Genomic DNA, 20,774 nt, shown 5'->3' with positions numbered 1-20,774 from the left:
GTGGCTGGTCCACAGATCTTTGTTCTGACTGCACCGACATTACTGACAAGCTTCCAGGAAAAACTGAGTACACCTACATAATGAGCGAACCAAAAGTGACCCGGCCAGGGACCCAAGTAATCAGCAAATTCCACCCAGAAGAAAGTAACATCTGGAGTGCCCCCACCTCACAAAATGTCATGACCCAACAAACTAGACCTAATCCTTGAGGCCTCTGCAGCCATAGGGAGGCGCTCAAACACAAAATAGCATACTGTGGTGGATGAATTGAAGCTGCAAAGAGACCATCAGAAAAAATAGCTGAATGAGTTGAGCAGACTAGGGTTTTTCTCAATGGTCTTTGCCCCACCACCAGTGGATTATAAAAACATGGGTAAGGTACCTGGTGTACCATGCTGAAGATTCAGAGGAGCAGGCAGGAAAGGAATAACACCCATATAATGGGACTGGTGAAAGGTGCTGCGTGATCAGATACAGTCTCTTTTAATGAGCAATGGCTAGCAAACATTCAAAATCCCAGTGTGTCGCTTGTTGTCAGTATCTACTCCAAGTCCAGTGCTAGCCTGTGTTCTTCGTTAGTGGGACAGAGCTGTAATTCTACATCAGGCCCGCAAAGCTGGCCATTACAAATTGTTTATTTGCAAGATCACATATTCAATTTTCCAGACTACTAGGCACAGTTTAAAGACAATGCTTGTTCTTGGCAGGGAAAAGGAGGCTAAGACAGCTGGGAGTGACCTATGCACTCTTGTTTCCTGAAAACATAAAGGTGATGGGAGACAGCAATCCTTAGTTTTGTGCAGAGCAGAAAGGACCTTCCATTACGTCAGTCTTTCCAAGACAATGTGTAAGAAGTTGAGACTGCAACCCCAGAGAAATAAGACATTGTTCCCACGAGGTAGCAGGGGAAGAAATATCATCACTATGGCAGGGAGTGCTCATTAAAGCCAGAGGATCCCCAAAGAGTTTTACTGGAACAGAGTCTGAGCCTCCAAATACAGAGTCTGATCATAACCTCTGTGACTGAACAGAGACTGCCGACCACCACTATGAGATCTGTGGATGAGCTAATCTGAAGGTATACAACACTTGACACCACACACTGCCACTGGATATCATTAGGGACATGCTCCAAGGCCAGTGGTGCCTATTGCGGCCTTTTGTTTCAAAGTGGTGCATGCTCAGATGCAACTTGATATTTGTCATACTCCTTATCTTGGCCCTTCATGGAGAAGGAATCGAGCGTTTCTACACACTTGATTTTGTTAGACATGAACAGGATGCCTTTGCTTTACTGTGCTGGGAGAACTGCTGGTAAAAGGTTTTTACTGAATGGAGTTTGAGCCTAACAATAGTTTTGAATAGAGTGATTCCCTTGTGAGGGGGGTGATCCGGCAAATTGGAAGTTGTTCTGGGCGAGTGATTGCCCCCCAGAGCAAATGGGATGGTCCTAAGATATTTAGTCTTACGATATGTTAGAGATTAAAACATATAGGTGCATAACCTAGAATGTGAGGTGTATGGGAACTGCACAAAAAAGATACAGAATCCACTCCTACCTGAAGAGGTGGGTGGCTCCACATTATGTCTATTCACAAAATACACTCTTCATGTGCTATGGGGATCAAAGGAGGAAAAATTAAGGGGGCAGATGTGTGTTCTTTTTTTACAAGTTATTCCTCATATGCAGGGACAGTAATGGTATGGATAAGCACAGGTTTCCCCCATTTTTGCCCGAACAGAATCCATGCTGGTGGCTGGAACAAGTGACAAAGTGAAGGTGCTGTTGATAAGTGTCTACTCCCTGAATGTCAATCAGTTAGACTTCTTAGGCACATTATTAAACATGGCGGCTCATGAGGTACATCCACACATGTTGAAAGGAGGAGGCTTTAATTGTGTCACGGCCAGACCCCAACCAACACTTCTGTCATCCCCAATAGTGAAGGGAGCAATGGGAATCTGGATGAGAAACTGGGAGCTGGCAGATGTATGGAAGACATGTAACCTTGCCACCAGGGCGCATTCTACCTATTCATATATGCATGACTTATATGCCAAACTGGGTTATGTTTTCTGTACTTCACGTATGCTCACCCAGGTATAACGAGTCAAACAGATTGGCAGGAGAGCTTCTGACCACAACCCCCTGGTAATGGAATGGAAATGGGAAAGCCGAGGGCTGGGATTCCTACCAGAAAGTTGCAGGCAGCTGCCCCCGATAGTCCAAAGGTTAGACATGAAATAAGGGAGGAAATTTGTAATTATTTTTGCAAAATTGAAGACACAGTGATCGATGCCCTAGTCGAGTAGGATGCATTTAATATAGTCATATGTGGCAACTGCCTGAGTACCTTACAATGAGTGAAAGCAGTTCTGAAACAGGAACTGTTGTGAGTTGAGGTCTGACTAAGGGATTTAGAAAGAGCACATTGAGGCATAAGATCTGGGAGATCATTAGCCTGGCTGATTAGACAAGCTTAGTATGGGACCCCTATTATGCAAATTCGTTATCCGCAGTGCAATATGGTATACAGCTAGCAGGAAATAAATGGAGAATTATTCTCACACTATTTTGCAGTGTGTAAGCAAACAGATGCAATAAATGAACAAGTACCTCAAAGACTACCTGAAGGCTGTTTCCATAACTCTTCAGACTTTAGATGAACAGGATGAACTGGAGGCCTTGAAGCGCTAAACTCGCTCATTTATACGAAGTGGCAAAGAAAACGTGATGTCTACCTGCTTCAGCTAGAGAATATGTGACTGTTTCGCTGTGAAAGCCTATAAGAGATACATCTGCAATGCTTGCATTTCGCCCACTCTTGAAGCTAAATGTCAAGTCTGCGGGGTCCTAAGCAAAGTCCTAGTGAACCATACTTTCTGTTTTTTACCAATACTGAACTATCCTAAAAAGAGAGGATTCATACGAAGGTGGATTACTTCGTCCAACATAAAAAGGCCCTTCCACGTTTTGGAAGTTTATCCTCCCCCTGACCCCCAACCTGTAGTGGTCTCTATCAATTGTAAAAAAAAAAGGCCTGACTCACATAAGGCAGAAGTGGGCACCTATCAAGGGGTCCCATTTCCCCATATTATACTCCATGGCTATAGAACCCTTTGCTAATAGCAATCATGCAAAGAGCAGAATGAGAGATTTGCTGAGAGTAAAAACAAAGCACTTCATATCACTGTACAAGGATTACTTATTGCTTCATCTGACAAATGTACAGTCAGACTAGGTTCGCTGATCCACAACCTGAAAGAGTTTGCAGAGCTGACAGGACTTAGAGTAAACTGAGCTTAATCCAGTATTTTTATTTGTCTCATCCAACCTGACTCAGAAGAAGGGCCTGTTCCAGAACTCGCTTAGGCATTAGTTAGGGCGCCTGTAACATTTATGAATTTAGGGGTACAGATATACATATATTAAGCTAATGTTATTGAAGGCAATATTAGCAGAATGTTGGAATCTATCAAAGGTGGTGTCAGCTTTGAAGATCGCTATCATCCTAAGATATGGATGGGACAACATTATCCAAAATTGTGATGTTACCAAGACTCCTGTAACTTTTGACAACCTATTGCTTTGGCTCCCAGTACCTATTTTTAAGGAAATGGATGCTGTATTGCTTGGATTGTTTTGGTGCATAGAAGGCATAGGGTGGATCTGTGTAGGCGTTATCTCCTTCGTCCCAAGGCGGGTTAGGAGTTGCAGATGCTGAGCTCTACTATATCTGCCTAACCCTGATGCAAAAGACACACAATTGATGGACGGAATGCACGACAAATTAAAACATTGACCCCCAGTCAAGAGATCTGGGTTAAATCCATCATCCTTTTGCTCACCATGCCACCCTAGTTTAGAACTGGCCATATGCAAATCAGTCTTGACCCTGTGCCTCATGGGAACAGTCCATCCCGAACTGCCAAGCCAGGTCCTCCTTAGCCTGGAAACAAGTATCCCAGAACCGGTTTCAGGGTTTCACCCCTCATCAGCCAGGAAAGCTTGAATCCACTGGTACAGTGAGGCTGGGACCCACGTTTGGGCATACCCGGCGCACTTAGGGCAAGAAAGCAAAAGATATACATTTGATGGATGGAATGCAGAACAAATCAAAACATTCACCCCCAGTCAAGAGATCTGGGTTAAATCCATCATTCTTTTGCTCACCATACCACCCCATTTTAGACCTGGCCATATGCATATCCGTATTGACCCTGTGCCTCATGAGAACAGTCTTGCCTGAACTGCCAAGCCAGGTCCTCCCTGGACCGGAAACAAGCATCCTAGGACCGGTTTCAGCGTTTCACCCCTCATCAGCCAGGATAGCTTGAATCCAGTGGCACAGTGAGCCCGGGAACCATATCTGGGCATACCAGGTTCACTTAGGGCGAGAAAGCAAATGACACACAATTGATGGACGGAATGCAGAACAAATAAAAACATTCACCCCCAGTCAAGAGATCTGTGTTAAATTCATCATTCTTTTGCTCACCAAGTCACCCCGAGTGGGACATGTATGCCCAGACATGGGTCCTGTGCTCTCCATTCAACTGGAGTCAAGCTATTCTGGCTGATGAGGGGTGAAACCTCGAAACCGGTCCTAAGATGCTTGTTTCCAGTCCAGGGAGGACCTGCCCTCGCAGTTCGGGCTGGTCTGTTCCCATTGGTCGCAGGGTCAAGACTGATTTGCATATGCCTGGGTTCAACCTGCAATGGCATGGGGAGCAAAAAACAATGGATTTAGGCCCAGATCGCTGTACTGGGGTGAATGTATGATATTGTTCTGCCTTCCTTCCATCAATTGTTCTTTTTGCATTTGTCACCCTGAGTGGGATGGATATGCCCAGACATGGGTCCCGTTCTCTCCATGCCACTGGAGTCAAGCTATCCTGGCTGATGAGGGGTGAAACCCCGAAACCAGTTCTAGGGCCCGTGTTTCCAGTACAGGGAGGACCTAGCCTGGCAGTTCGGGCTGGACTGTTCCCACTGGGCGCAAGGTCAAGACTGATTTGCATATGGCTGGGTTCAAACTGAAATGGCATGGGGAGCAAAAAAACGATGGATTTAGGCCCAAATCTCTGTACTGGGGTGAATGTGTGACATTGTCCTGCATTCTGCCCATCAATAGTTCTTTTTGCATTTTTAACCCCTATGGGCTGCAAAATTGTCTTTAGACACACCCTGCCCAAAAGCCACGTTGGCAACCTTGGAAATGTCAGTGTCTGACATAATCTGACTGCTTCTTACACATAGGCCCAAACTCAGGGGACATGCTATAATATTGAGGTCAGCTATGTGTAGCAGGGCCTGGTGCACAAGGACAGGCTTAACAGCAAAATAAGCTCTGAGGGTCCTGATGTGGAGCTTACCTGGCTTACGAGGACAGGATGGATCCATAAACTGATGGCTTGGATTTCAAGGAGTAATCATGGTGGAACACCTGTACAGTGAAGATGTGCAAAAGCAATTTCCTGCAGTAACTCCGAACAATGGGATACCCGCTAGGCAGTTCCTGGTGTATGCTACTATTGTTTGAATGGTACACAGGTTGTGGTCCTTGGAGGGCTCAGAGCGACCCTCATATGGAATTGTAAACTTTTTTCTCACACTAGGAACTAAGGAGGAGAACAGTGATACATTTAAATAAAGTCTTAGTGGACATAAACATGTTTGATTTGACCGGTCTGAAAGAGAAATTGTCCAGTGACACTAGCAGGAATCTTGAAGACACATACTGGTCACTAATTCTTACCTACACCTTAAAGGTCTTGAGAAATCTCAGATTTAAGTACCTGCAATTTAACACCTAACATGGGGAATACTTCACACCAACGTGTGAGAGCAAAAGATTCCTCTTACCAATAGCAATTTTTTAATACATGTTATGATTATGCCCCACTACTGCAAAGTATTGGGAAGAAGTCACAGTAATACTGACGGAGGAACATCCTTGCTTTAGGTAGAAACATTCCTTTTAGGCCTGACGCTGCAATCTCCAAAGCAGAAAGAGGACAGTAAATTTATAAATCTTGCATTGCTGTTGACTAACAGGTGTATAATCATGAACTAGAAATCGCCCGAAGCACCTGATGTTGCTAGATGGAAGCAGGGGGTGAAATGAGCTGACCTGGAAAGCACAGTGCTGCTCGTAAAGAGGAAGAAGGGACTCGGGGAGGAGGCATTTGTTCAGTTCTGGGACAAACTATTAGTGAATCTACATGAGGGAAGAAAGACTGACGGGAATATCTGAGAGGGAAGCCCAGATTGATTCCCACGTGTGTTCCAAGGCCCTTAGTGAGGGTGGCAAAGACAGTCCCATGACTGGAGTCTCATTGTTAGCAACAAACTCAACTTGACCAGCTGTGAATGAGCTTAACTGTTGAGCACTGATCCCTATCTCTTCCAACAACTGAATGTTGTAACAGTTGCAGCTCTTATAAAAGCAAGCAGGAAGGTTGGGAAAGGCACACACCTACACTCAAGAGATTATCCACTACCTACGCAAGCATATAACATTAAAGATGAAGACATAAGACTCCGAGTTATATTAGTTGTAATTTTAACTATTTGATTATCACCTACCTTGTTACATGATATCGAGACCTACTGAACACAGCACAGTGATAGTGTAAAAGAAGATAATGTATAAATGTTCTAGTAACAAAACAAAATAGTTGTTTAAAAAATGAAACAAAGTTAAACATCACTCGCTATAGGACATCAGCTGTGGTTTCACAAGTCATTTCCCATGACCCAAATTCTCATAAAGCTTGGCACTGTATAAAATAGGACATAATGCAACATGTCTTCTCAGGGATGCCCAAAAAGGGACCAGCAAGTACTGGAAAACCTCTTACCCATGTTTTGGTTTCAATCCCAAGATGGCTCATTATGGTGAGAAGAGCTAATGTGGTGATGGGTGTTCCCCATGTAAACAAATCCACATCTGAATCTGAGTAAGTCTAAAAAGAGAGAGAGACAATGCATTTTAAAGACTATGGCACACATGGATTATCACATTACAACAAATGGATGATAGAAATTCAGACCTGATTTACTCACAAAATAAGGAATGAAGAAGCAAACCAAGCTTTGGTACAAGGCATCAACCAAGTTCATCCAAAACATGTGTGGCTGGTACTCCTGTGAAACAAGCACAAAAATAAGATTGGCTGTAGTCATGACTCAACATATTGTATCTCTTGTTAACTTGAATCAGTAGAAAGGAGGGTTTGATAGAAAAGGCCAAAGGAGTCCCTCTACTTCTGACCACAAACGTAAGGGAGAGAGTCATAGATGACAGAAGTACACTTAGACAATTAAACTGAAAAGTGCCTAACAAACTTTAAGATTGTCAAGTTTTGATTTACCTGCATATTCTGTCCACTTTTATAGAGATGCGGGACTGCCAGAAGCACCTCTGCTGGCACATCTTTGTCAAGTACACCGGTAATGAGTTGGGGGAGGGATGAGAAGAATAGATTGAAGAAGACCAAGTACCACTGGTCAATCATTGCAGATCCAGAGAAGCCACAAAAGAACTGGTACCAAAACAGGAGGGCAACAAACATCTGAAATAATTATAACAAACGTGATTTGGTCGAAAAATGAAGTGTAATTTGTTTTCCTAGGTTCAATTAAGCTAATAAAGTCATGACTGGACCAAGATGTTTGTAACTTGACATCCAATAATGTATCTAAACTTCTCAGTTTCTCTCACCAACAGAAACTTTCACCTGCAAGACCTGCTAGTCATCCTGCCCATTCAAGATGAGAAATACCTCAACAGAAAGAATTCTGGCCCAGGTGCACTAGCTCGCTGTGCATCTGAGCAGTACTTCCCATAGGGGTGTGTAATCTCTACTTATGGTAAAAGCTTTTAATTGTGGCAAAAATACACAGCAAAACTAATATATAATTTCTAATCCACACTTTATAGCAATTACCAAATAAAGTGTTGCAGCTCTTTCTATATTTCTATATAAGCTCTTTTAAACTGGTGATTTCACTAGCTGTTGTATATCCATGTAAACCAGCCTGTGTAAACACTGTCTCTCAGTGGGGATTTGAGATTCACCAAACCTCTACAATGGAACTATTTTCCTCTAGGGAAGTGGATGAGTCCTGAACTGGTTCATTGGTTTGGAACCACTTAACCTCAGTCGAATAATAATCAAGTAATTATCAAATGGTATAGATAAATATTTTCTTTATTCGTGACTTCTTGTAGTACATCTTTTAAAAATCAGCACTGACTATCGATCCATGTAGAAAGGAAAGCAGAGTCTTCTCCAAAGGGGTTGTAGAAGAATCGGTTCTTCTTTCTACAGAGTTTTAGGAGTTTAAACGCGGACTTCATGATTGCCGTAGTCCTCTGATGAAGGTACGAGGAGTCCCGATATGCACTGGGGCAAGAGTTTAAAATGCATTCAAAAATCGATGGATAATTAATGCTTAGTTTTAAAAAGTGTACTCCAAGCAATCATGATTATTGTTTGAATAAAACGCAACCAAAGGAACTCAAACGGCAAGCAATATAGCAGGGCACCTGGGATCACTCAAGAAAAAAACGCGGAGCACAGTTCATAAATCACTACAATCTAGGCTGGTGAGAAGCATACATTGAAAAACTGGAAACAAAAGAACTGTACTGACAGCTGGGTGCTTTACATGTGGAGTTTCATCACCATTGACAACATTATCATGAACAATCATTTGTACTGGAGAGAAAGTCCACTAGACACCATGGACGTAATTCTTGAATGAACAGGGTATGTGGCCAGACTGTCCTGGCATCAGGCGGTTGGGAGGGTTCACACCAATATGTTGGCACTAAAAAGCTGAGAGTCTGCCAGATACGCAGGATGTCATGTACACAATGAATGGCGTGGGGCTGGATTTCATTATTAGGCCTCATCTGCCACCTCAGGCCCCCTACAGTATATACAGAATTAGTGCTAGTCCTTGTGGGAAACATAGAGGGGAATGCACTACAAACATCAAAAATATGTCCCCAAAACAATTTCCTCTCATTTCTCATGGGGAAAGCTACAGCATTGGCGACTGGGGTCAGACAGCACACAGGGAACCCTAACAATCAAGGTTTTTCTGAAAACCAGAGAGCAAAACTAATCCAAAGTTAGGCGGCTTCTGAGGAACCCAACAGTTTTAAATGTTATTCTATTTAATTCTTAACATTGTATATTCCACAGAATTGGAATTTAAATAGCTAAAAAAGATTTAAAAATAAATGCAAACAAACAATAACATATCTTAACTAAATAGGATAAGTAAAACATAACCATTGCGTCTGACCATGTCAAAATGCCACGTTTGGTTACCATTGGGAATATAAGCGCAGACAAAGAACATGTTTCAGAACCTATAAAGGACTAGTACAGAGATTACAATGCCTGTTTGTGAGGGTAATTGGACTGTGAATTATCTGCAACCTCAAATCCTCCTATTTTAAACTTTATTAAAAATATATAAATATGTCTACTTAAATTAGCTTTAAGATAAAAATTCATTCAGTTGGTAGGAAGATATTCACAGTCTTATCCTTTAAATTTGTATAAACTAATTACAATCATATTGAAGACTCTATGCTCTAACCAGTTTCTTTAATCAACTCTTCTATGGACCACGATATGGTATTCACAAAGTCAAGATCTATTGTCAAACAATGAACAACATTCTTTACACCTACGTAAAATAAAGAGTGGTGTTGTAAATAAATGATTTACTTATACACAATGTGGTTTAATGAATCATGATCACTAGTTTACAGATAAAACCTCATCCTTATAATTTGCCTATAGTCATGGAAAAATATACAACACACTTGCAACTTAAGGCTTCTGCAGAGCAGCTTTTCAAATCATTAGGTATTGTTTCCAAGGGATACTTTTGACCTGGGATAAAACAAGATAGTCGGTGAACTTACAACACTCAAGTCCAGAGTACCCATAAACTCTACCATATAAACATAAAATAATGCCATAATCACTGGACCGGTGATATTTCGGACCCGGTCAGAACGGGTATTAGGTGAAAATAAATCAATTTGCCGCGTGCCGATGAAATGAAAAGGGGGAGGAACGGTAGGACCCTTTCCCGTGGAAACCGGATCCTGTTAAGACGGACGGGTACGTCCATCCTCAGTGCGTCCGATATGTGTAATGCAGCCAAAAGTTCTCTCAGGATCCATCTTGCTTTCCGAATGCGCTTTCACCTAATACCCATTCTGACCGGGTTGGAAATATCACTGGTCCAGTGATTCTGCACTTATATTAATTGCCATTCAGCCCTGAAGAGTCACGGGTGAATACCCAGGTGACGAAACACGTGTCAGCTGGTTTTTCCCATGATGTTACTGTCTGAAGAAATTCGCTAATACAAACGGAAAAAAAGTATCCACTGGTGTCGACCTTTGTGATTATTTTGCTCGCAATACGAATGTAGTTGATTGACACTCTTTTACTTTTCCTTTTACCCCTTGCATTCGGTGCAAATTTTCACGCTGTGCGGCCGTTTTAAAGAGTGGGCGGGATCATGCCGGGCCCCAGCCGTCATCAGCACACGCCCACCGTGATGCATGACGGCCGGGGGCCGTCATCAGCATGCAAGGGGTTAACGTGTGCCCAGTACTTGGTTTGAATGATTCTAGATTCAGTATAGATCTGAGTGTGGGGAGAACCACATTTCATTTCACATCCATGTTGATGTTTTCCGCACTAGGATACCATACGCCTCACCATACAGGAGAAGGACGACTTTTCCAGCACTGCTCACCCAGATGCATTGCATCACACCACCAATACCATTTCAACTGTGTCAATCTAATTGAGAAGCTCCGAAACGCTACTCTGCTCTCCTTGGCACTATACATATTAGATTTCTCTGGTGGGGGAATTGATTCTCCATGTACAGGTCCTTGTTGACTGGAGTCCTTCCAAAAATTCCTTCAAAACACTCCTCACTCTCAGCATGGAGTGAATACATTTACAAGGAGGGGTGGCTGGGGGCAGACAGAGACAGGGACTGAACTGTACATCAAGTATCTGTATACCCAGTCAATAGGAACATCTGGCAACACCTTGTAGTCTACCCCCCCCCCCTCCCCCCTCAGATCCATCCTGAGATGGCTAAGGGGCGCAAAGAGCACCAAAATGTACTTCTTGTGGTGACTCTGGCAACATAGGGGATGAGGCCTGAAGTCTTGAATCAGGAGCCAAAGTTAGAAATGAAGGGCAGGCGAAGATCTTTGCCAAGGTCTAAGTAAAAACAGAGAACAATCAGAATTACAAATGAAGACAGAAGACGTCAAAGTCAGATAAAGAGGAGTATGCAGTGAATGTGCAGTGAAAGCATGAACATGGTGGCCACTTCTGTGATTCGTTATAATGAGCCTCTCCTCCATCTTTTTTCAGAAAGACTCACTCAGCATGTTTTCGATTCTGGAAATCCCTGAAAAAAGTCAAAACTATGCCATAAAAAAATTGATTCCTCAGTTTCTATGTGGGATCTTGCACACAGGGGACTCTATCTGCCCTGGTATTTTCTAAAAACTGAAAAGCAGAGGAGTCCAATGTTTATCTACGATGGCTCAGTGGGGAGGGTGAAATGGGGGGGGTGATAATAAAGTAAAAATAAAGACGTACAGGAGCAGTGGAAGGGGGCAACAAGTGGGAAAGGCCTGGAGTGCAACGAAGGAACGACTGGGGATGGGTGAGTGTAAATATTTTACAAAACTAACGCCATCTGTATCCAAGACCTTAAAAGGAGCTACTGAGACAATATGCTAAACTATTTGCCAAGAAGAAATGTGGATCCTGATAACAATTTGAATCCTGGAAAACATATTTGGAAATGAAAATACAAATAATCATATAAACTTACATAGTTTGAAATAAGAGTGTAATCATTGTAGGAAACCATTGAGGCTCTCACTGGTTTGGCAAGTGAGCATCATCAAAATACAGCCACATTATTTTCAAACATTATCTTTCATAGGTTTCATCAATTTTATTTGGTGGCCGTACTTTGAAATGAATGATGGAAATAGGTTTGGGATTTCAGCACTTGAAAGAGTCTGCCCAAGTTGGAACCATAATAGGACATGCATTGTTCACATATCCAGCTTTCATTGAACAACGGTGAACATGTTAAATTTAAATCAGAAAAGAACAATTGCACGAGCCAAGTAGTTTATCAATGTACTAATAAATCTGACAACTTGCTGTAAGTTTTTAAATATTTAAAATCTTATGGAAACCTTGAAATACTGCAATTGGTTCTTAATTTCTAAAGTGTTTCTTTGCAATTGTTGTTCTAAGAACAAAATGAAAATAAAGTAAAATTGAAAACTGAAACACTTACTGCATTTTTATAAAAGAAATAGAGCACCATGTTGGCAAGCCGGGAGTAACACCAGTGGCCATGAACAAGCAAGAGCTTCTCCAGGTAACAGAATTTTGGGACTGCAAAATCACTTGCCATTACAGCCTGAAAGAGAAAAATACAAATGACCATGGGTGAATGATTTAGGAGTTTTTCTCTGCACACTAATATCCTCAGGCTGAAAATGCAGGACTGTTTTCCAAAACATGCTGGCTATCCCCCAGCATCGGGTTAAAATATGTGGGGTACATTCATGGATTGACCAGGTTCTCACCTATGAAACATACAACCTATCTACACCTTTCACTTCGACCAGACTGTCTGAAGGTCATGATGGTCCTAAGAACATTAAATTATGTTACACAATGGAACATTAATCCCTCATGGACCTATTGTCTACCTTCATCCTTGCCTCTGCACTTTGAAGCAACTACACGAAAAAGACAACAATTTCAACAACTATTATTCATATTAGCACTGCTCACTGAGCATGAAACAGAACCCAATTACAAAATATGAAAGTCATTCCTATGCAAGAAAAACCATGTTCGGTGGAAAGCTACCCTCACCAAGGCTTGTTAAAAACAAACTCACTTCTCCTCAGAGTGGTGGACAATGATAAAACAACAGATACAAGATAGCTGATCAGCACCCTCCAATAAAATGATTTTTCTGTCAATAAAGATAACATTTGGGTGTTCCTAGATCAGCAGCACAAGGATGATGTGTGCCATTGCAACATGTGTACAGGGGATTTTGGAGAGATAGAGGGACAGTGGACTTTCATATTGCGCTTTCCTCTTATTAAAGAAGCATGTGAATTTGTTAGAATTGTTTTGAGTATTCTTGCTTCATGAATGGTTGATGCACTTGGGAGTGCCTAAGATAATTCAGTCTGCAGACGGCCAGTGTGCATGTCAACCCTTGCTTTATATATTTTATGCATGTGTTTTGTATGGGAGATAAGTAATTTTGATTCTGAGAGGGACACATTAGGGTTATTTCAGAGGTGAGGAACACTTCTCCTTTAGAGGTAGTTCTGAGAGCGTATTCGTGGAGAGTTTCTTACGTGGGAGATGTATGTTTGCTGCTGTAGTCAACCAACCTGTGCCTAGCTCTTGTCCTGTAGTTGCTCTATTTTTTTTTGTTTCTGCTTTGTTTTACCTGTCTGGTAGTACTTGTTGCTCCTTTTTTCCAAGCCATAGTACGACAGATCCTAGAGCTGGACGCTGAGAAGGCAGATCGTCCCTCAGTGACGAGGACCAGCTGGTGAGGCTGAGGTTTTTTGGTTGATTGCTAGAAAGTGGGTGAGGTTTCAGCACAACCACACATCATATAATGGGAATGCCCACATTCTCAGTTTGAGGTGCAAGGATCAAAAGGGGCCAATCACCATAACCCCTTTATCAGAAGTCGAAGCCGTTCTCTAACACAGATATGAGATAGTGGATCAGTACCCTTTAATAAGTGCTATTGTTCTGTCGATATAGATAAGATCCACTCCACAAGAAAGTCCACGAGACCATGTCTTCAATCAATATTCAATTCATTTTCATCTCATGACGGCCATCTCAAGCAGAACATTTTAAAATTGCTAGTAGCCATTAGCCTAAGAAACAGATGAGGCTTTTGATTGAAGACAACGACTCATGGACCTTCTTGTGGATTGGATACTGGGGGCACAATTAACAAAGATTTCACTGTGAGTAGCTGTGCATTACTAATGTCTTAAATGTGGATTTCTCCTACATTTCCAGCCTGATTCAGAAGGCCTTAAAAAACAGTGCATTTCAAACCAAGCTTCCCTGCTGAGAAAGTTGATTTGACGAGCGCTGTCAGGGGCCAGCTATTGTAATTAACTTAATGTAATTACTATTAAGGTAATTACTTAGTTCAGACCCTGACAGTGCCATGAGGCAAAGAAATCCCTTGTTTTGTTCATTCTTCAGTGCATAGAATGACGAATTCTCGTTTGGTCAATGATTTCACCTGCATTCCTCCCTTTATAATACAGGGCAGACAGATGCAAAAACAGTGCAAATGTCTGCAGTTTCGCATCAGCTTACTATGGATTCAAAGAAGGGAATTTCGCCCACCTCTATCTGCTAGACCATGAATAGTATTTGTAAAATAAAGATTGCTTAAAATAAAAGGATGCATAATTTAAAAATGAAATTGAATCAAACTAATTTATACATTAGTTTAGCAATATTTACAAAGATTATGAATCTGACTATATTTGCAGTTGTTAACACCGCTGTATTAGGTGGTGGTGGCAATGCAGGTGGGCATGGAGACACAGCTTTGAGAGCACCACACTCCCTTAATGACCCGCAGAACCCCCCCCCCCACCCCCCCCCCCCCAACCCTAAAGAAAATTAAAACAAGCATTGGAAAGGCCTATTGGACTGGCTTTATTTATTTATTTATTTTGAGGCTTGTAGAGCGCACAGCTACCCCCCACGGGGGTGTCCCGGCGCTAAAGACAACAGCTCGTGAGGTTCGGTAAAGTCCAGGGAGAATAAGTGGGCTAGATCAGGGAGAAGAGCCAGGTCTTAAGTTTCTTTCGAAACAGTTGCTCTGATGTAAGGAATCTAAATTCCAGTGTCAGACGATTCCAAAGTCTGGAGGTGGCCACTGAGAAGGCCCTCCCTCCCGTACGCGCAAGACGAAATCGGGGACAAAACATTAGGCGAAGATGGTTAGATCTGAGCTTGTGAGAGCTTCAGTCTGTGTCTCAGGTAAGCAGGGCCTCGTCAATTGAGAGCTCTGAAAGCAATGGTCAGAGATTTGAATTGGATACATAGTCTCACTGGGAGCTTTAATATGCTAATGCATTCAAAATGATTGTGTGCACGTGTGTTTCTCTTTAGTTGTGGCTAGATTAAAGCCAGTCCTATTGCCTTTGGCAATGCTTGTTTTAAGTAGCTTCAATGTGTCCCCTTATACGTTACATAGTGTGGTGTAAATGAAATATTTAAGTGAACAACAAGAAAAGGGATTGTTTTCTTTACATAATGGTTTAATGATAAAGAATATAATGTGTGATGATTTCATGTACTTTTGTGGTGTGTATTAGTTCCTTATTCATTGCTATACAAGCACTCCGTAGGAGGCCAATAGTATGACAAGAGAGAGAAATACTCCTCTGGGGAGAGTCGAAGTCCACTCTGTGCATACCTTATAGGATTGTTACAGAAGGTATTGCAGGCAGATGCGCTATCAAGCCAGACCTAAGCCTGTCAAGTCTCATCTCATGATGTCCACTCTGCAAGGGTTGGCTGTGAGGTGACCTGCAAGCCATATTCGCCGTCTAACCCTGACCACCCTCGATCTCTTTCATGAAAAACAGAACACCTGGTCAATTCCCTTGAGGGGAAAGAAAAGCAGGACTAACAACTGTCAAAATAATTCATAAACAACTAACATACTGTCAAACTCAGGGTGGAAAACAGCATACTATGTCAGTACGGGATGATTTGTTTAGATTTTCAATGGTTAGTTGCCTGCCAAGTAAATGGGGAGAGGGACACAAATGAGCAAACTGAAATGAAAAAATAGACAGGCATTTTTAAAGCCAAAACATACAGTTTTAAGTGAGGCTGTGCGTGCATAGTGCAGCCAATGAGAGTAGGGAACGACTGGGAGCAAAGATAATATGAGGCAAAAAGTGTGATGAGTTCTACTTTACAGATGAAAAATAGTTCCTCGTGCACTGCAATGCAAGCACTCAATTGTTGCTGGAAGGATACACTGAAACAGTTAATAGAATGAGGTTTAGGAGCAATACTCAACTGGGCTGAGCCAAGATCTGATTGACAAAGTCTCAAGCCAATGGCTCAGAGAGGCTGGTCCAAATGGTTGAAGGGAGTGGACCCAACACCAGGCTTTCTATTTTGTATGCAGTGGATCATTTTTAGAGAGCTTCACTGCCAAGCCCAACCCAAAAGTGGGCTATCAGTAGTTTCCACCATTTCACAAAAAGTACATACAAATAAAACACTGTACGTAAAGTTATTTAATGTTTTGTTACTTTTAAGATCATCAAAGCACAGTAAATACATAAATTATTTCAGTAAAGTTATTCCTTTAATTGTCTTTGAAGAATTATTCTTATTAGGCAACAGCTTAAAGCCTCTTTCTGACTTACATGCACTCACTCCTCCTGTGTAGGGTTAAATCCTTTTGGTATTGAAAGGCACTTTGTTAAGCCTGCTACCTCGTTTTTCATTGATTAGTTGGAATATTGCGGGTATCAGTCCCAAGATTGGCAATCCGGTCTGGATGGTGATTATTCGCTGATTTGACATTAGCCTTTTTCAAGAGACCTGGACTATAATTCTTTTATCATGTTAGGTCTTTACTTGCTTTTCAGTTGCTGCTGCTCCTTCTCCTCATGGGTGAGCTAAGGATGGCCTCTCCATCTGGGGTAATCTATTGCTTAAAATTTCGGTGGTTGTACTGGATACCGATTGCTCTGCCTTTCAATCAGTGTTCATTAAGGATGCTAATAGTTTTCTTAATTTCATTCATTTATACAACAGTGATTTTCCTAATGCACTTTGTTGTAATTTTGCCAATTTATTCAATTTTTTTAGAGGAGCTTAGAAATTCTTGTTATGGCGGACTGGCCAAACCGAATTGTATACTTTGTGGTGACTTTAACGCTAAGTTAAGGAGAAACACTGAAAGTTTGGGGTAAGTGACCAATATTTGTCATGTGGAGGATTTGGATCTTAAAGGGTTCCGAACTGGGATTATCTGTAACAGCGGGCAATTTTGCCAATGTTTTTAAACTCTTTGACAATGGTGGACCCCTTGTGCCATCGCTTAGAGGTAGGGTCTGCCCCTCCACTACTGACTGCACATGTAACTTGTCCTCTATTCTTTCCAGAGGGTTATATGCTAGAAACAAATTGGGGCAACCACAACGCCTTGGTGGCAGTTGGGCATTATCCAATACAAAAAAAGGCTCCCCACTGTCTTCTTCTAATGATCGTCATAGGCTATGCTGGTTTTTACTGTCTCCAGAGTCTTTTCTTGCCTCTTTCATTGTTAGACATCTTCAGATCTTTTAGGTCTGTCTGTCCAAGGGCATGGGGGGGGGGGGGTGCGGGGGGGCAGGAGGTTATGCATGTTGCCCTATTTTGGGAAGCTTAGTTAAGGAATTAAAGAAAGGTTAATTTGGCCCGTGAAGTTTATGCCAGAGCACCCCCGTACTAATCATAATCTCAGGAAGGTTCTCGGGGCTAAGCCCAAGAATCAGGACGAGGCTATAATTGCACGTAAATACTATACGAGTGTGCTATTAAAAAGGAAAAATCCTGCTTGAGGCAGACTGGGGTGAGTTGGAGTTTGCAACTACTCACAAGAATAGTAAAAGGTTCGGGGAGATAGTCAAGGGATAGCCCCGTCAAACACAATGTGTTGCAGCATCACTATTAGGGAGTAGGTTTCCCATTTCCAATCCATTTATCAAGCAAAGGAGGACAGGGGTTTAACCGTTCCTGAAGTGCCCTGGCTATTTAGAAAAGCACAGAGGGTAAGTCACCACGGCCCGAGGGTAGCCCTATTAAGTTCAAACCTGAGATCTGGGGTCCCTTGCTTACATATGTGTTTAACATTTTTGTGAGCAATAGACTACCTCCATTTTGGGCATTGTTGGTTATTGTACTGATTTTTAAGAAGGGAGATCGAAATGCCCCGAAATGCTACACCCCTTTTCTTTACTCGATGGTAAGGCAAAGATCAAAGGATGGGTTGTGTTTTCATGTCTTACATGAGCTGAGGTGAATAACATCAAAAAATCCTGGATTATTTTTGGGCGGGGCTGGGTACAGTTGAGCAGTGCTTAAATGTACATCTCATTTGCATAATCTTGCCAAAAGCTGCCCCCTGCCTCTAGCTTTTATAGACTTGTCTATAGCCTTTGATTATGTCAATCAAACCACGATGTGGCTATGCTAGCTATATTCGGGGTTTGAGGTTTCCCTGGTCAGCATTCTTCACACCATTCATGCTAATTTGGCTGCCAGAGTCCATTATGACAATTTGGGGGCATTGTCAGGCCATTTTGATCTTTCTCAGGTGTGCGCCAAGGCTGTATCTTGGCCCGAATATTGCTTACTCTTTAAATTAATAAACATATTTCCCTATCCTTGAAGGGCTTTGACGATCTCTCCATGATGGGGCATCGCTTGTCCCTGCTTTATGTTAAAAACCATAAGTGTTGGTGCCTAAAGTATATCTAAAACTGTCAAATGCCGGAACTACCTCATCTTAATTCCAGATCATGCCTATTTTTTTAGTGATCTTGGGGGTTCTTTATTATACCTGCTTTCTCCTTTTGCTACTGTTTGTATATCCCACCTCCTTGCTCCCTTTAATCCTCTCTTGCTCTATGTCAAAGTATGATGATGAGAAATAAGCTGTGGTCTACAAAGAATGCGTGTGCCCACAATAAGCAGCCAGTGGCACAAACTAAGCACTCTAGGACCGGCGGATGGATTTGTTACATTAACAGATGCCTTTCTCGGCTCCATAAAATCTGTAAGTTGTTTTTGCATTTCATCACTAACTTAACTGACAATTTGGGTGAGAGTAAATTGGTGATCCCAGGGAGAGAGGGTAATGAAAAGCTGCGTGAACACCACATTGTCGTCATTGTCTGTAATACCTTTCACACGCATATTTGTACTTCCAAATGTTCATCTAAATTGAGAAAGGGCATCTTATGCAATACCTGTCGGTTTCTACATGCACCAACTTCATTTTTACTTTGTGTGTAGGAGAAGGCAAGAATTTGCATGGAAAATGAACGGGCCTACAATGAAATACAGTAAACCAATTTGGTGTAAAATTTCCCACTAACCCAAACTCAACGTCTGAAGATCATCTACTAAACAGGCAATTGGTTTATGTAAGGTTAGGAACAGTGGTTTAAGCGGGATAAAAAATGTGGCAAGGCCCTAAAACTGGTGTGGCTTGAGCAGACTTTACACGAGGTGTGGCCTTTTTAATTAATACTTGTGAAATAGCATCCTGTATTAGGGAAATTCATACATGGATCATCAATGGACAAACTATAATCAAAGTCAGCATGAAACTTTCTTCAACGGTTTATATAGCATCTCTATACAGGGCCCAAAGCAATAAAAACAAACTTAACAGGTTAAGTTTAAAAATAAATGGTAATACACTAGTAATCCAGTTGAAATGAAAGAATGATTTTAGCCTCGGATTACCAATGATAAACAGTGGTAGCCACTTGTCACTTTGCAGTGTGACACAAAAGTGACTTGTGGTGACATTGCGTTGAAGCACTAGCATGTGACAGGCAAGAATGTAGGGGGCTTATTTACAAGCCCCTTGCGCCACCGGTGCGTCACCAGTTCCCAGATTCGGCAGCGCAAGAGGCTGGTAAATTAGCCTTTAGGATCTTTTTTACTTCAGACGAGGAATAACAGAAACAGAAGTTTCCATAGGGTCCTGGCACAATATGTCTATTTTGGGGGGATTTGCTAGGCCTGGCAGGTTCTGGCCTACTTACAGCAATAGTTAGGACAAAATGGTGCACACCAGGGAAAGAAAGCACGACAAACGCAATTTAACCCTGCGTACAACCGAGGATTTTGTAGATTGGATAAAAGTGAGAAATCTCCACAATTCCCATGTGCACGACTAAGCCTGTGTCCACAAAGGCCCCCAAAACTATCAACAAGAGTTAATGTAATATGTTGTCGTATTTTTTTTACAAGGGAAGGGCAAAGCACACCGTTCAAAGGCTTAGAAAGTCAACAAAGTAAGAAAAATGTGGTTTTGGCTCTGGCTTTAATGGATGTAACGCACCACTGACACAATTTATATAAAGCACGTATTAATAGTTAAAGAGAAAGGATTTCTCTGCACACAGCTTGTACAGCCCCAGGCCAGCTCGGATCGTCATCATTTACTTTTGTTAGCTGTCAGAACGCCGCCTACTCCAGCTGACAGGCCCAGGCTAAAAACAGCTGTACGGAAAAAAAGAGGCTTGCTCCAGCTATATTTTTGGAACACTCTTCCATCAAAGACATTACCTGCATGCCCTCCTGGCCAGAGATCCCAATTCCCACATCAGCCACTTGGATCATGCTGACATCATTAGCTCCGTCACCTAGAATTAACAGGAGACAAGAATGTTTCCTTTCAGTAAACTAGACATGACTAACACAAGCGAACTCATAACACAAATGCACCGAAACTTAGCAACTCCATCCGCCAAACGTCATCTATTTTTCACAGCCCCTCTGGCTATGTGTAAAATAGGTGGCAGTTCCTATAAATGAGGGAAAGGTGTTTATTTCACTTTATTTTTAGAATTTTGAAA

General features: G+C 42.0%; 1 protein-coding gene across 1 annotated transcript in view; it reads right to left on the bottom strand.

Moving 5' to 3' along the window:
* ATP10A (ATPase phospholipid transporting 10A (putative)) overlaps positions 1 to 20,774 on the bottom strand; it is an 828,689-nt gene that overhangs the window by 24,683 nt on the left and 783,232 nt on the right. The window contains exons 15-19 of the mRNA XM_078658238.1: positions 20,485 to 20,561; positions 12,389 to 12,514; positions 7,378 to 7,578; positions 7,070 to 7,150; positions 6,865 to 6,969 (exon numbers count right to left, since the gene is read on the bottom strand). Coding sequence (XP_078514364.1) covers positions 6,865 to 6,969; positions 7,070 to 7,150; positions 7,378 to 7,578; positions 12,389 to 12,514; positions 20,485 to 20,561 — 590 coding nt within the window. The remainder of the gene's footprint in view (positions 1 to 6,864; positions 6,970 to 7,069; positions 7,151 to 7,377; positions 7,579 to 12,388; positions 12,515 to 20,484; positions 20,562 to 20,774) is intronic.

This window comes from Lissotriton helveticus, chromosome 8 (genome assembly GCF_964261635.1).
Source record: "Lissotriton helveticus chromosome 8, aLisHel1.1, whole genome shotgun sequence".
NCBI lineage: Eukaryota > Metazoa > Chordata > Amphibia > Caudata > Salamandridae > Lissotriton > Lissotriton helveticus.
The sequence above is the reverse complement of the archived record's forward strand: the minus strand, read 5'-3'. Positions and strand labels throughout refer to the sequence as shown.